General features: G+C 43.5%; 1 protein-coding gene across 1 annotated transcript in view; it reads right to left on the bottom strand.

The window, feature by feature from the left end:
* The window catches only part of agbl1 (AGBL carboxypeptidase 1), a 223,136-nt gene that overhangs the window by 48,996 nt on the left and 157,276 nt on the right, over nucleotides 1-16,864 (bottom strand). Inside the window, exon 22 of the mRNA XM_080214182.1 lies at nucleotides 2,643-2,812. Within this exon, the coding sequence (XP_080070308.1) occupies nucleotides 2,643-2,812 (170 nt within the window). The remainder of the gene's footprint in view (nucleotides 1-2,642; nucleotides 2,813-16,864) is intronic.

The following is a 16,864-nucleotide window of genomic DNA, read 5'->3' as shown; positions in this document are numbered from 1 at the left end:
CTGATTACACTACATTGGTTTTGCCTCATCAAGTGCTAAAGGCACAGTGCTCCCCGAGTGTCAGTGCTTGTGGTGCTGGCTGTTTAACTCTGATATGTTCTATTTAAATTGCTTTTGTGATGTCAGTTGCCCTGTTGATTCAGATGAGTGAAGATTAATCAGTGTTTCTGCTGTTCTGTCACAGCACCCAGGCTACAAGCGCAAACACAATGTAACACGACACAGCAACAACCTCAACAGCATCAGGATCCATGTAAACAAAATTCTCTGCAACAAGCATCAGAAACTAACTGTACAGCATCCATCGGCTCACTGCACCTGCTTGTAAGCAACCTAATCGCTGCCACTTAATCACAGAATGGTAATTCCATTGTGTGCGGTGGAGAGCTGGCTCTGTTACGACGGATTATTGACTGCCTCACGTGTGTGGCCGTGTTGTCCAAGAGCCCAATTGATTAGCCACAGGCGTGACGATGGCAACACTGATTAGTCGCATGCTCCAAAAGGAATTGCTGCATTCAGCCCAGGGAACTGTACATCACGTATTTATTGACTATCATTAACTGTAAAGACATTGCAGCCTTTCTCTTTCCCCAGAGTTTGGAACTCTGGCATGAATTCATTAGATGCAGTAAATCTTAGGGCAGTTTCCTGGCTCTTGTTCAGCAGTTGTGAGCATTTTCTTGACTTTGTAAGCTTTGATAGCTGAGTATGTTGATTGGCACATTGAGAAGCATCAGATCTGGCTCCTGCTTTCCATCTGGACCTGACTTCTCCCCTCCGTCAGGATCCATCCCTGCTCTCTACCTGGATTGTGCCCATCTCTTCACTCATGTCTGTCCTTCCTCTCCATTTATACCCAGCTCCTTCTCCCCATCCAGTCCGCTGCTCCACTCTCTGTCTAGAACACTACTGGATGCTTAATGGCATGGCAGCCCTGCAGCAGCAGCCCATCAATGTTTCACAGTGCCAGTTCTGTAGTCCGTAGTCAGCTTCACCAAGACACAATGAATCTTGGTTCTCCCGCGCATGGCCGGCTGGGAAAGAGCCACACGCGTGTGGTTTGGGTTTGTAATATTGGTCTGGCCCATTGCACATGATCAAGGGGACTTAGGGCTGAAGACAAAGGTCTTATACTTCTGCATAAAAAGCAAAAACTCAACAAGGGTGCAAAAACCTCAAAAAGGGAGAAGCAAGAGAGAGTTTAAAAATAAAAGGTGAGAGGACAGAGAGAGGTTAAAAATGAAGTTTCCAGTGAAGGAAGACAAAGGAGAAAATAGGAGTCGCCTCAATCTTTTTATCGCATTGGGGTGGATCGTGACATATAAAAGGTTGGGAATTATTGTCCGAGAGAATAGTTATTCTGATCGACTGGGCTGACAATGATGACACTCCCCTTTCCACACGGTGTTACCACGCGACTGAAACCTGGCATTTTGACACCGTTTCAGCAGCTAGTCAATAAGCAGCAGACCAGAGAACACACTAAAATCAAACAATAATCACGCTTCTCATTTTACTGTTCTATCAGCAAATATATTAAAAAGGTGACAGTTATGAGTATTAAAATCAATAGCCCGACTGTGATATTTATTGTTTTCTTTAACTTACTACCCAAAACCGTACTTGGTTGAATCTGAGTTCCCAAATAGCCACATGTGGATCGTGGTTAACATATTGGACAACACTGGGGTAAGGGAAAAATCAGGCTCAGACATAACGTGGGTTACTAATTGCATTGGTTTGGCTCCAACATAATACAGCTGACTAAATAAAGTCATTGAATTTTACAGCCCAACTTGTCCATGCCGCCCTTTTCTTTGAACCACTAAGCTAGTCCAAATTGCCCATGTTTGGCCCATATCCCTCTATACCCATCTTACTCACGTAACTATCAAAACACTTTTTAGAAGCCAAAATTGTACCCGCCTCTACTGCTACCTCTGGCAGCTTGTTCCAGACACTCACCACCCTCTGTGTGAAAAAACTGCTCCTCTGGACCATTTTATATCTCTCCCCTCTCATCTTAAGCCTATGCCCTCTAGTTTTAGACTCCACTACCTTGGGGAAGATGTTGACTATCTAACTGATCTATGCCCTCATTATTTTACAGACTCTATAACATCATCCCTCAGCCTTCTATGCTCCAACAAAAAAAGTCCCAGTCTATCCAGCCTCTCCTTATAACTAAAACCATCAAGTCCCATTAGCATCCTAGTAAATCTTTTCTGCACTCTTTATAATTTAATAATATCCTTTCTATAATAGGGTGACCAGAACCATTATGAATATGGCGACAGGGCTGGTTGAGTTTTGTCAGTCCTCTGGGCTTGGATCCACTAAGGCTCTGAACCATCTCTTATTTCATTTCATTCTTTCTCAAGACTTCATAAGTAGTGAAACATCTTATCTCCCTTTCCCTAGAACCTAAAATCTTGCTTGACCACAGTTTATCATAGCTTCCTGATTCATCTCATCTTCTCTCCAACACTATTCTGTCTCGACAATGTCCTGTACTGTGAATCATCTTCCTTCACTTAGGTTTCTCAATAATTGAAAAACTTCTGCCAGTTATCTATCTGACTGAGATTGGACTTTTGTTCCATCACCATCCAGCTAATGAACAACCAGCCTGCACTTACCTGTGTGACACATGTCTATCATTCTGGAGTTCATTATCAAAATCAAGTAGACCGTCATCTTCAGTTATTAGCTGGTTGCCACAGGACCACTCATCTTTCTTTAGCTTCAGGAGCCCTGCACAGAACTTAGCTCCCATTTCTTCCAGTTCTCTGGTTCCAAGTTGGAGGCCCTGTCAGCAAAATAAATAATGTTCCAGTTAATGTTGTACATTTATGATATAATTTAACACTTCTGACGCTGCTTTAACATTCTCCTTAAAGGGATTGGAGCCACAAAGGATTAGTTCATCAGTAAAGCATGACCACATGGAACCGTGATATGTCTGGGTGCTATGCCTCTCATTCAGCACCTGCCAATAGATAGCTGGACAGATGGAGGGATAGATGGATAGTCAGACAGACACTTTGCATAGACAGATAGATAGATAGACAGACAGATGCTTGGATGGATGGCTTGATGGATAGACAGACAGGCAGGCAGACAGACAGGTAGATAGACAGACAGACAGAAAGACTGACAGATAGATAGACGGATAGGTGGACAGGCAGACAGGTAGATAGATAGATAGACAAACAGACAGACAGATGGATAGATGGAAGGCTAGACAGACAGAAGGATAGATGGATAAACAGATAGATAGACAGACAGATGGATAGATGCATGGCTAGACAGACAGATGGATTGATGGATAGACTGACCGACAAACAAATGGACAGACAGATGGACGGATAGATAATTAGATAAGATAGATAGATAATTAGGTAAGATAGATAACTGGCTTATTGAAAAATCATCATGGCAGCATATGACAAATTGTGATAAAAATACAAGTATAATAAAAAACATAGGTCACTACATAGTTATAGGTAATCATCAAACTAAACTAGAAAAAAAATTGATCTCACAATTATCAACATTTTAATATAAAGGTAATTACAATATGTGACAAAATGCAGGTCTCCTTAATTTACATGATGGAGGTGAAAGGTCCACTATGCTCTGCATTTTGTATTCCAGTCTGTAGATCGCATGTTGTCAGGTTGACATCATTTACATGTTGTTTATGAGCTGAGGGGCTTTAGGGATTCAGACTGGCTTTTGTATAATATTTATTGGCATGAGAGGGAATTGTGCAAATGGACAGTTATGAATTATCATTCTTTCTATTTACAAGGGCTGAATATCCAAATTCACAAGTAATTAGCTGGTGAGCTCCAACCATGAGCTCTTGCCATTCCTCAATGTTCACTCTGCCTATTCATCACAGGTCTCATACTCATGGTCGAGATTGTATTGCAAGAATAACAATGTGTCTACCAGTTCTTCCAGCTGTCTTATTTTTCATCTATCTTTGTTCCGAGGACTGGCCGCACTATGAACAATCTTATCCCGTTGATTTCTATTCTCCACTGCACTGTCTGCCCTTCTCGTTGAGAAGCCAGTCCACGATCTGATATTACCCATCCATGCCATCTTGCGCAAGTTTTCTGGGTGATTTGTCTGGCATTGTCTCTCTTTCTAAACATTTCCCTCTGTTCTCATCAGACTCCAAAATATATCAGCTTATCACTGTCTCAAACTTGGATTTGATTTGATTTGATTTGATTTATTATTGTCACGTGTTAGTATACAGTGAAAAGTGTTGTTTCTTGTGCACTATACAGATAAAGCATACCGTTCATAAAGAAGGTGCAGAATGTAGTGTTACAGTCATTGCTAGGATGTAGAGAACAATCAACTTAATGCGAGGTAAGTCCATTCAAAAGTCTGATGGCAGCAGGGAAGGAGCTGTTCTTGAGTCGGTTAGTACATGTCCTCAGACTTTTGTATCTTTTTCCCGATGAAGGTGGAAGAGAGAATGTCCGGGGTGCGTGGGGTCCTTAATTATGTTGGCTGCTTTACCGAGGCACTGAGAAGTGTAGATAGAGTCAATGGTTTGAGCGGTAGATTGGACTCCGTTCACAACCCTTTGTAGTTTCTCTTAATGCCAGCTCTCTCGAGCACTCACTCGTTTATCCACTTGGCTATCCATGGCACATATAGTGGCCGGAATTTCCCAGACATTCACATCCTGCTGCCATTGCAGGGAAATCTCCATTCACTGCAGCGGGATCAGAGAATCCTGGCAGAGTGAGGGGCTGGAAAATTCCGTCCGGGTATCCTTTCATTTCAAATGCTCTTATTTAAGCCATATAATTCTTCTTGATAGTCCAGCTTTCACAGCTGAACATCACCACTCAAGGGTTTTCAGAAGACAGATTTTCCTCCTGATCATGATGCTGTGCCTACTCCAGACTCCTTTCAGTGTGTTCACAACACCTCTTGATAAATCTACCCTGGATTAAGTGGCACAGTGGTTAGCACTGCTGCCTCACAGAACCAGGAACCTGGGTTTAATTCCAGCCTTGGGTGACTGTGTGTGTGGAATTTGCACATTCTCCCCATGTCTGCGTGGGTTTCCTCCGGGTGCTCTGGTTTCCTCCCACAGTCCAAAGATGCGCTGGTTAGGTGCATTGGCCATGCTAAATTGCCCCTTAGTGTCCAATGATGTGTAGGTTAGGTGGATTAGCCATGATAAAATGAATGGATTATGGAGATAGGATGGAGGAGAGTGCCTGGATGGGATGCTCTATCAGAGGGTCAGTGCAGACTCAGTGGACTGAATGGCCTCTTTTTGCACTGTAGGGATTCAACGTTTCTTTGATAAACTGTGCTGTATATGTTGAATAGCAGGAGATATCAGCCTGTACAAACAGAAACCATTTTATCCCGTAATATGTTTGATATGGGTGGTATGGTGGCTCAGCACTGCTGCCTCACAGCACCAGGAACCTGGGTTTGACTCCTGGCTTGGGTTGCTGTCTATGTGGAATCTGCATGTTCTCCTTGTGTCTGCATGGGTTTCCTCCAGCTGCTCTGATTTTCCCCCACAGTCTGAAAGAAGCACTAATTAGATGCATTGTCTATGCTAAATTCTCCCTCAGTGTACCCGAATGGGTGCTGGAGTGTGGATTTTCACAGTTACTTCATTGCCTACTAGTGACACTAATAAATAAACTTGTATCATATTCAGTAGCATTACATTGTTTTTCTTTCTCCTTTGGGGCATGTACCTACAGCTGTACCTACAGATGAATGGATAATTTGCCTGCCTGACAGAGATCAGGTGGTGTCTTTCTCAGATTTACCATTAGATCCAAACCAAGGAGACTAGAGCAGTGTGCAGGCAAGGGATAGAAGATTGGTGTACACCAGTAACTCAAGGTGAATTATTAGCCCAATGGAACTCCTCATACAGCCCCTTTTTCTCATGGAGAAGAAAGTTGGCCATGGTGTAGGATGGGACACAATCACCAGAAAGCCCATTCTGTCCTCCTGCCAAACACCAGTTAGTTAATTTATTAGTGTCACTTAGGCTTACATTCACATTGCAATGAAGTTACTGTGGAAATCCCTTAGTTGCCACACTCCGATACCTGTTCGGGTACACTGAGGGAGAATTTAGCATGGCCAATACACCTAACCAGCATGTCTTTCGGACTGTGGGAAGAAACCAGAGCATCCAGAGGAAACCCACACAGTCACGGAGAGAACATGCAGACTACTCACAGACAGTGACCCAAGCCAGGAATCGAACCTGGGTCCCTGGTGCTGTGAGGCAGCAGTGCTAACCACTGGGCCACTGTGCCACCCACCTGTGTGCCAATGGCTCACAGTGTAATGACTGATGGTTGACAGGCGCCCAGAAAGACCCAGAGAAACTAAAGGCAGTGACTGAATCACTCCTGAATTAACACTTCTCCAGTGAAAGGCCTTTTAGCTCTCTTGTAATTTGCGAGTTCATTGCCCTTTTGCCTCCTGCATCCAGGTGCAAGAATTAAATTTAAAAATCAAAGTCTAATAGCTTGTGAAATTTTCCATTTTACAGCTTTTTAAACTAAATAAGAGAGACTCAGTTCTGATCAATAACCACTTAAATGGCTTCAGTCCGCCAGTGCAAACTCTAGGCTGGCGGTTTAAGGTGATAGACATGTTTTTTTTTGAAGGTAGACACATCAGTATTCTGCAGCTGCTGTATTCAAACCTGCATTTAACATAAACAAGAGGCACCACTTAATATAGCTGCACAGGGCATCCTAATTAAATCTTCATTCAAAAACACTGATTCTCTGCAGTGCTGGAAGAGCGATGAGTGGTATGGTGGCACAGTGGTTAGCACTGCTATCTCAAAGCACCAGGGACCCGGGTTCAATTCCCAGCTTTGCCAAGTCAATTCCTGTCTGTGTGGAGTCTGAATATTCTCCCTGTGTCCGTGTGGGTTTCCTTCTGGTGCTCTGATTTCATAAAATCCCTACAAGTGCAGAAGGAAGCCATTCAGCCTATGGAGCCTGCACTGACAACAATCCTATCCCTGGAACCCCACCCCACATATTTACTTATTAGTCCCCCTGACACTAAGGGCAACTTAACATGACCAATCAACCTAGCCCACACATCTTTGGACTGTGGGAGGAAACCAGAGTACCCAGAGGAAACCCACGCCCGCATGTAGAGAATGTGCAAACTCCACACAGATAGTCACCCGAGGCCGGAATTGAACCCGGGTCCCCGGTGCTGTGAGGCAGCAGTGCTAACTACTGTGCCACCGTGCCATCTTCCTCCCACAGTCTGAAATACCTGCTGGTTAGGTATATTGACCATGCTAAATTCTCCCCCTCAGTGTACCCAAACAGGCGCCGGAGTGTGGCAACTTGGGGATTTTCACAGTAATTTCATTGCAGTGTTAATGTAAGCCTACTTGTGACACTAATAAATAAACTTTAAACAAAAAAAAACTATAAACGCATCTGTGCTATTCACCTCAGCCACTCCTTGTGATAGTAAGTTCCACATTCTAGCCAAACCTGAATTCCCTACTGGATTTATTGGGCGGGATTTCACTGAGCCACAGAGGACAAGCCCACCATTGGCTAGTGGTGGGATCTTCTGTTGAAGATCATACCAGGGATGCGCCATCAGCAGGACTGGAAGATCACACTGGTATAAAGGGCTGGAAAATCCCCACCCACCATCTCTCACCGTTTGTTGCGTTCTCAGCCACATGGGGAAATATCTCGTTCGCCCTCTGAAACTCTGCCAGAATCTAAAAGACCTCTATCTAGTCATCCTTCAGCCTTCTCTTTTCCAGAGAAAATCCATTTAAAAGAGGCCTATTAAAAACTGAATCGTTTATAATTACTTTGGACCGACAACAATTTGCAATCTTCAATCACAGATGCCTGGCGCTGGGAATGGGCCTCCTGCGAATAGCACACTCAAACTGAATTTCTTGGCCATTAAAACATATTAAAGCGATCAGGCCACCTGACTTTGTTACAGCTATTTACAGCTGCAACATTTACGGAGAGAAGCCTCCAAGAAGGGGCAGCATGGTAGCACAGTGGTTGGCACTGTTGCCTCACAGCGCCAGGGATGCGGGGTAAAATTCTGGCTTGGGTCACTGTCTGTGTGAAGTCTACACATTCTCCCTGTATCTGCGTGGGTTTCCTCCGAATACTCCAGTTTCCTCCCACAGTCCAAAGATGTGCAGGTTAGGTTCATTGGCCGTGCAAATTGACCCTAATGTCAGGAGGATTGGCATGGTAAATATGTAGGGTTACAGGAATAGGGCCTGGGTGGGATTGTGGACAGTGCGGACCTGATGGGCTAAATGGCCTCCTTCTGCACTTTAGGGATTCTATGATTCTAAGCCATCGGCTGGTTCATTTTTGTCAGAACACTGTAACATACTAATGGTACCCCAACTCCACATTGACTGCATTCTCATTAAGCTTCCATCAGCCAATACTGAGGGTTGGAGTAGATCCTGAAGTAGTCCTGGGTCCAATCACATTAAGTAGGTGACATTTACTGAGCATGAGAGCCCCTTTCACAGCAAGAATGAACAAAATATCTAAGGGTGCAATATTTTTACTCACAGTGGGTTGACAATTCCTCATCCTTTCCTGAATATTATATGTTAATTATTGTTAATGTTATTTTGATCCCAAACTGACTGGCAACATAAGAAACTAGACACTAATAATTAACATGATAAAAGGTTTATTTGCAGAATGCAGCATTATGTTTGCCTGTTCCCCACTTACCAACTCAGTGTCCCGGCATTCTCCCTTTATACTGTTCAGAATACAATAATTAAACAAATGGTCAAAATAATAAATTAAATAAATATATAAAAATTAAAGTTTATTGTTAGTGTCACAAGAAGGTTTAAATTAACACTGCAATGAAGTTACTGTAAAATCCCCTAGTCACCACACTCCGGTGCCTGTTCAGGTACATTGAGGGAGAATTTAGCATGGCCAATGCACCTAACCAGCACATCTTTCGGACCGTGGGAGGAAACCGGAGCACCCAGAGGAAACCCACACAGACACAAGGAGAACATACAGACTCCACACAGACAGTGACCCAAGCTGGGAATTGAACCCAGATTCCTGGCGCTGTGAGGCAGCAGAGCTAACCACTGTGCCACCATGCCTAACAACAAACATAGCTTTGAAGGAACCTTCTGTAACTAACTTAAAATGTTGTTTTGGGGGCTGATGAAGCACCTTAGGCCACATGGTCGCAGAACCCATCAAGCATGCCAGCGGACACTACGTGCTCCCTTTCCGGGGCACCTGGGCACAAATGTTGCCACTGTCAAGGGGTTAGGCAGTTGGGCTGGAAGGCTCCCTCAACTGCCCACTGTCTGGAACTGTTAATGACTGGTTTGGCCAGACCCAGGAGAAGGCTTAGAAGGATGTCTTTCTCCTTGTCTGCACCCCTCCGCATTGGGTGGCCAAAAACCAGAAACACGGGGGCTGAAATGAAGCCAAAAGTTGAGGAGTAATTTTCTCAAAAACTAAAAAGAAAGCGCAATCTCCCATAATCCTTGTCGTCTCTCTTTATATGAGCTCTAGGTACTTAGTCTCTCTTTACATGTATTCTATTTATATGTGAATGAGGTACTAATTAAACAATGACCTTCAGCTGTGTATTTTAACAAAACATTTAAAATACCAATAAACGTGAACAATAGGTATTCATACTGATGCATTTTCCACTTGTTTAAATTTGCCAATTCAGTTACTAAGCCAGCCCACAAAATAATTACATTTTTAGATAGTTATTCTTCGATATGGAGTTAGTGCTAATCAATGCATGAAAAAAAGTGTCAGCTTAAAAGTGCTACAGTTAAAAATTCAGGCCAAGTATGGTACATGTTGTGATGTACGTATAGCTTTAAGATGGCATAACTCAAACCGCAGTACATCAGTATCCACCATGAGGCAGAATGTGATGTATAATCCCAGACTCTGTGGACAGAATGAAGTAGCAGTCCGACAGATCAGTCTCTCAGCATAGCCTCCCAGTTATCATTATCAGTTTATAGCCCGATCTTCAAATAAACGGGTGGCATGCTGATACATGTGCCTCACAGCGCCAGGGACCCAGGTTCAATTCCAGCCTCGGGGCACTGTCTGTGTAGAGTTTGCACATTCTCCCCATTTCTGCGTGGATTTTCTCCGGGTGCTCCAGTTTCCTCCCACACTCTAAAGATGTGCGGGTTAGCTTGATTGGCTATGCTAAAATTGCCCCTTTTTTTGTCAGGGGCATTCGTGGGGTAAATATGTGGGATTACTGGAATAGGGCCTGGGTGGGATTGTGGTCGGTGCAGGGTCAATGGGCCGAATGGCCTCCTTCTGCACTGTGGTGATATTATGATTCGAAAGCGCCCGTATTATGGTGTTACCAGCCCTTGTTGCACGATTGGTACTTTAGTGTTGATCAGCAGAATGCAACAGGGCACAAGTTACTGGTGTGATATTTTATTAATACCATTACATGCGTCAACCAATCTTGAGAAACAGTTGGTGTTCCTTTGTTCTGAGTACATAGAGGAGCATTAGCTAACCACATCAAGGGGCAATAATAGTGAATCACCCTGTCCACTCCAGTAACTCCACTGCAAATGTCTCTATGAAATACTTTTGACAAGTGATTCATTGATGTGTGCTGATGTGATGGAAAGAGCCTGTAAATTGTCTGCTTATGGGCTTTGGAAAGAGGACTTTGTAGAGGGTGAAACAACTTAAGATCTCAATATAAAATTGTGACTGATAACTTCACAAAAGCGTCAAAATGTCATTGTAGACAAAGCGAAGCCAAGCATCAATTGGATAGAATCACTGTTTTTTTTATCACTTGAACAGGCAGTATCAGTTCTGCAACCATCTCGTCAAAATTACCGCTGGCTGGATCAATGGCACTGTATAAACAGGGCTAGACTTCTCGACTAAAGGCCAAAAGTCACATCCCACAATAAGGCTTGTTTAATTAAGTGTTTATAGGTATGTGTACAGACACACAAGCGGTGTGATGAAGCCAAGCAATTCATAGTTTCCACTTCTGGAGAAACTGTCACGATTGCTTTTAGTCAGCGCATTTAAAACATCGGCAACTCAGCAAAGCTAAGTGAATATGATGGATTGCACGTTAGATACTGAAATAGTCGGACAAGTCTGCACCGAGCCCTTTGATTTGAATCTGATGATTATTTTCAGTCCCAAAACGCACCTGCAGCTGCTAATCTGTAGCAAAATATCGCGGAAGCTGAGAATTCAGAAACTAAAGCAGAAAATGCTGGAATTAGTCAGCAGGTCAGGCTGCGTCAATGGACAGAGTGGCTCTCAGTCGTGGCAAAAATCCTAGAAACAGCTGAAAATCCTAAGTCCCATCCCTGAACCCGACATTTCCCATCTTTGTAGGAACAGGACGGGATTGGGGTTAGGGTTCATACACGCACAATTCATACAGGCAGCTGGCCAATTAAATCACTGATGTGGGATTCCTTTAGGCCAGAAATGTGAAACGTGGAATGTGCATTTAGAACAGGTAATACAAATTCTGAACTTAGTGCATTCATTTTTGGATAGCCCTTTGGAGAGGGTCACGGGATACCTTTGGAAGACTTAAGGCATCCTTTACGATTGTTACAATTAAATGTGATTATGCACACAATCGCATTAGAGTTACCTAGTTAAAGAATAAAGAGAAGAGCAAAGATAATAAGTTTTCAAGGAACTGTCAAGCTGTCAAGGAACTGTCCAGCTGTCAGAGACTATTCAACGGTCAAGGAATGGTCAAGCTATCTAGAAATTGTTCAGCCTTCAAATAACTGTTCACCCATCAACAAAGTGCCAGAAATGTCAAGGATATTAGGTGAGTTAGCATGGTGAGGGTAGGAACAAACGGTGGATGGCATGGATTGTAGTAGGTGCTATGAGGATCCATAGAAGCTAGGTGGAGGTGCATGAGTTGGCACAGCTTGGCACAGATGGGGCATGGGGGGGTGAAGGTGGTAGGGATGCTTTTTGTTTGAATCTTTTACTTATTTATTCAGAATGCCAAAGTGCAGAGGAAATCTTTCCTCTCAGCCTGCGCCCACACCTTTGCATTCGTCCTACGGTCACCCATCACAGCTCCTGTTTCAGCTCAAACCCCCCCCAACCAAATATCTGACCCATGGATTGACACTTTTAAAGGTTGGCTTCACAGAGCCAGAAAATAAGAATATAGGGATTAGGAGAAGGAGGAGGCAAATTCACTCCTTCAAACCTGCTCCACCATTCAATCAGATCATCTCTTCCTGGTCTCAAATCCACCTCCTCACCTGTTTGCCACATCCCTTTATCCCCTTTCTTTATTAGGAATATATCTATCTCCTTCCTGAAATCATTCAATGATTCTGAATCCACCGTGCTATGGGGCAGCGAGTTCTACAAATTCACCACCCGCTACAAGACCTGGGCAAGAATTTTAATGATATCCCCCCCCGCCATAGTTGGGGCGGGTGAGGCTTGCAGAACAGAATTATCCATTGACCTCGTGTGGGATTTTACGAGCCTCGCCTGAGTGAGGTGGTAAAATCCCAGCCGCAGTTCCTCCTCATCTCATTGCTAAATCTATCACTTCTCAGCCTTTACCTGTGACCACTTGTTCTGGATTGCCCCACAATTGTCATATGAGGAACGGTTGAAGACTCTGTACTCATTGGAGTTTAGAAGAATGAGGGGAGATCTTATTGAAACTTACAGGATACTACAAGGCCTGGATAGAGTGGACATGGAGAGGATGTTTCCACGAATAGGAAAAACTATTACAGAGGGCACAAACTCAGGCTAAAGGGAAGATTCTTTAAAACAGAGATGAGGAGGAATTTCTTCAGCCAGAGGGTGGTGAATCTGCAGAACTCTTTGCCACAGAAGACTGTGGAGGCCGGGTCATTGAGTGTCTTTAAGACAGAGATAGATGGGTTCTTGATTAATAAAGGGACCAGGGGTTATGGGGAAAAGGCAGGAGAATGGGGGTGAGAAAAATATCAGCCATGATTGAATAGTGGAGCCAGACTCAATGGGCTGAGTTCTGCTCACATGTCTTATGGTCCCATAAGAGGAAACATCTGGTTTGCATTTGTTTATTTTCTTTTAAATCTCCTGACTCTGCACACCTGACCTAGGAGCGACAATTTGAGCCGAAGTTTCAGATTGATGAGTTTTTATTGGAATTGCATCAGATTGTGGATCAGTTCCTCTCTCCAGAGATGCTGCCTGACCTGCTGAGTATTCTCTGCGTCTGTTACCAGGATGTTGTTCTTGCAATTTCTGCTCTTTTTCTGTTACTTCTCCCCTGTGCATCCAGACAACATGGTAAAATAATGAAGTCATTCTCATATTTTGCTAAACAATAGCAAAAAATAATGCAGTAGTTGAACTGCCTGGGGTTGAAGTATCTCCTTCACCTTCTTGTGTGTGGGAGGGTCACAAGAGTCCAGTAAACGAGAGGACAATTGTGTGAAAATAGGGATTTTGGCCAAAATCGGATGAGTAACTGCTAAATTATAATGATCGTTATGAAAGGGGCTATGCGGTTGGAGTGCCACTCAGGCCCTCTAGCTGTAATATTGAGAGGCCCCATTAATTAACAATGCTGTCCAGATATTTATTAAACCTCGTAATCCATTTGTGTACGGCCTCCCTGCACCCTTCATGAGGCTTAGCCACACTGGGCATGCTCAGCAACTCTGACACATTGGGCGCCTTTGGAGCTCCATCCCCAGTGATGTGGAGAAGGCTTCAGGGTCCTCAGCCATCGTGTGTGGTCTACACAAAGAGTGAGGATTTTCTATCTGGGTATATAATCTGGCTACATCATCAGTCGATCAGGACTCTCACTCTGCCTCCATAATCTGCTCCAACTGATTTGCTAAGAGTAGCCTCATTTATATCAGTTAGGTGGACTCTGTTTGAGATTGTCCATCCCCCTCCCCCAAATACCACCCCCCCCCCCCACCCCCCCACAACCCCGTCTCAAAAATTCTAGTCTCACACAATTTGCCGTTTTCAAAAAGTCAAATATTTCAGACACAAAAACAGAAAATTGCTGGAAAATCTCAGCAGGTCTGATAGCATCTATGGAGAGAGAGTAGAGCCAATGTTTCAAGTCTGGATGACCCTTTGTCAGAGCTGAGAAGAAAGAGAGTCAGCAGAGACTCAGTTCTGACAAAGGATCATCCGCACTCGAAATGTTGGCTCTACTCTCTCTCCACAGGTGCTGTCGTATGAGGAATTGTTGAGGGCTCTGGGTCTGTACTCATTGGCGTTTAGAAGCATGAGAAACTTTTATTGAAACTTACAGGATACTGCGAGGCCTGGTTAGAGTGGATGTGGAGAAGATGTTTCCACTAGGAGGAAAAACTAGAATCAGAGGGCACAAACTCAGGCTAAAGGGACGTTCCTTTAAAACAGAGATGAGGAGGAATTTCTTCAGCCAGAGAGTGGTGAATCTGTAGAACTGTTTACCGCAGAAGGCTATGGAGGCCAGGTCTTTAAGTGTCTTTAAGACAGAGATAGATAGGTTCTTGATTAATAAGGGGATCAGGGATTATGGGGAAAAGGCAGGAGAATGGGGATGAGAAAAAGAACAGATTCCTCCCTGCTGCTGTCAAACTTTTGAATGGACTTACTTTGCATTAAGTTGATCTTTCTCTACATCCTAGCTATGATTGTAACACTACATTCTGCACTCTCTCCTTTCCTTCTCTATGAATGGCATGCTTCATCTGTGTAGCACACAAGAAACAACACTTTTCACTGTATGTTAATACATGTGACGATAATAAATCAAATCAAATATACTCAAACTATGATCTCTAGATCTGTATGTTGGCTGGATTGGCCATGCTAAATTGCCTCAATGTCCAAAGATGAGTAGGTTAGATAGGACTAGCTATGGTAAATGTGTGGAATTACTGGGGTAGTGCAGGGAAGATGGCATGGTAAAATACTCTGACGGAGTTGGTGCTGACTCAATGGGAAAAATGGTCTCTTCTGCGCTGTAAGAATTCTATGAATTTTTATACGCTCAATATATACTCTAAACATAATTTTACATGTGAAATACCTCAGTAAAGTCATATGGGTGGTAACGTTACCTCATTGTGCTTGTTTTGAAAGAATAAAATAGGTGCATGTATGCCCAATTTGTGATGACCACCATGCCTAGGATACCAGAGAAATGTCCGACAATTAGGTCATACATTTTTTCAGGCATCCATGTAAAACAAGCATTAGGCCTTTTACATCATAGCATTGCATCGTTGTACCAATATTGAACAGAAGGAGGCCATTTGGTCCATCAGGTTCATGCCGGCTTTCTGTCTAGCAATCGATTCAGGCCTATTCTATCCCTGTAGCCCTGAATGTTTATTTGTCCAAAGCACCCAGCCAATTTCCTTTTTGAAATTATTGATTGTCTCCAACTTCATCTCTGTCATAAACAACCAATTCCAGCTCATTATCACTTGCTGCATAATAAAGTTCTTCCCCACAGTCCCCCTGGCTCTTACCAAAAACATATGTAATTGAGAAGTTCAACTCTTACAGATGGCATTTTTTTGCAATGTGCAGGCCAGAAGCCATGCCTATCCCACTACAGATTCGACAGTTAGTTTCTTTGTTAAATCTTGCGTAGCCAGGGGGAGGCAATGAGATCATCCAATACCCGCCTCCTTCATTGCCAGCCATCCACCCCACCCTCACTCCAAGGATTCCCCCTCAGCTCCTAGCTAGCCCAAAGTTCATGTACTTCAGATTACCCACAGAGGCAGAGAAAATCACAGTGGGCCATCCAGATAACATCAACCAGGGCCAAGACCCAATTTCAGGTTATCTCAGGGACTCCTGTTCAGGGCAGATGCAGTTGGGGCGGGCCTGATTGTACTCCTGACAACCGCCTGAGAGAAATTTCTACCCCATAGCCTCTGACCAAATGGAATAATGTCAGGAGCCCATCTGCTGTTTATGGAATTCTGATGGGGATTAAAGTGCAGACGGGAATATCTCTTTAAAAGTGAAACAATTCATTATCAACCACAGTGCACCCTTGGGGCTGAAGCGATGACACAATTTGCTTTGCACTAAATCGCATTCATTATTAATGGCCAATGTTCCCATCAGAAATAAAGTGTAAAGAGCTATTGATAGCAGTGTCTGCTCTGCCTCTCACTTTGATATGAAGAATGATTTCTTGAACATTACATCTCATTGTCAATGCTCAACAAAATAAATATTTCATCTATGCATCTCCGATAAAACTAGAATTTCTTTTCAGAATAATTAGTGGTACAAACAGTAAGATCCTGACAAAGACACTTTGATCTAGAAGAATGATCTTATTCTGCATAGAAAAGCTGAATGTTCTCAGAACAAGGAAATTCTACCTAGCTAACTGGGGGTGCAGATACTGAAGAGGTTCTGCCTGTTTCATTGCACAAGCTCTTCTTAAATCACTTAACAATTGAGTTACCACTCACCAAGGCTCCTTAAGCAGCACCTTTTAAACCCAGAACCACTCCCATCTTGAAGGACAAGAGCAGTAGATACCTGGGAAACTACAACCTGAAGGATCCCCCTCCAAGACACTCACGGTCCTGACTTGGGTATATGTCAACATTCCATCACTGTCTCTGAGTTAAAACCTTGTAAATCCATCCCTAATGGCACTGTGGGTATATCTACACCCCAGGGACTGCAGCAATTCAAGAAGGCAGCTTACCACCGCCTTAAGGATAATTAAGAATGGACAATAAAGACTGGCCTAGCCAGAGATCCTATAA

The sequence above is a fragment of the Carcharhinus amblyrhynchos genome, chromosome 28 (assembly GCF_965287045.1).
Source record: "Carcharhinus amblyrhynchos chromosome 28, sCarAmb.v2.hapA, whole genome shotgun sequence".
Taxonomy (NCBI): domain Eukaryota; kingdom Metazoa; phylum Chordata; class Chondrichthyes; order Carcharhiniformes; family Carcharhinidae; genus Carcharhinus; species Carcharhinus amblyrhynchos.
The sequence above is the reverse complement of the archived record's forward strand: the minus strand, read 5'-3'. Positions and strand labels throughout refer to the sequence as shown.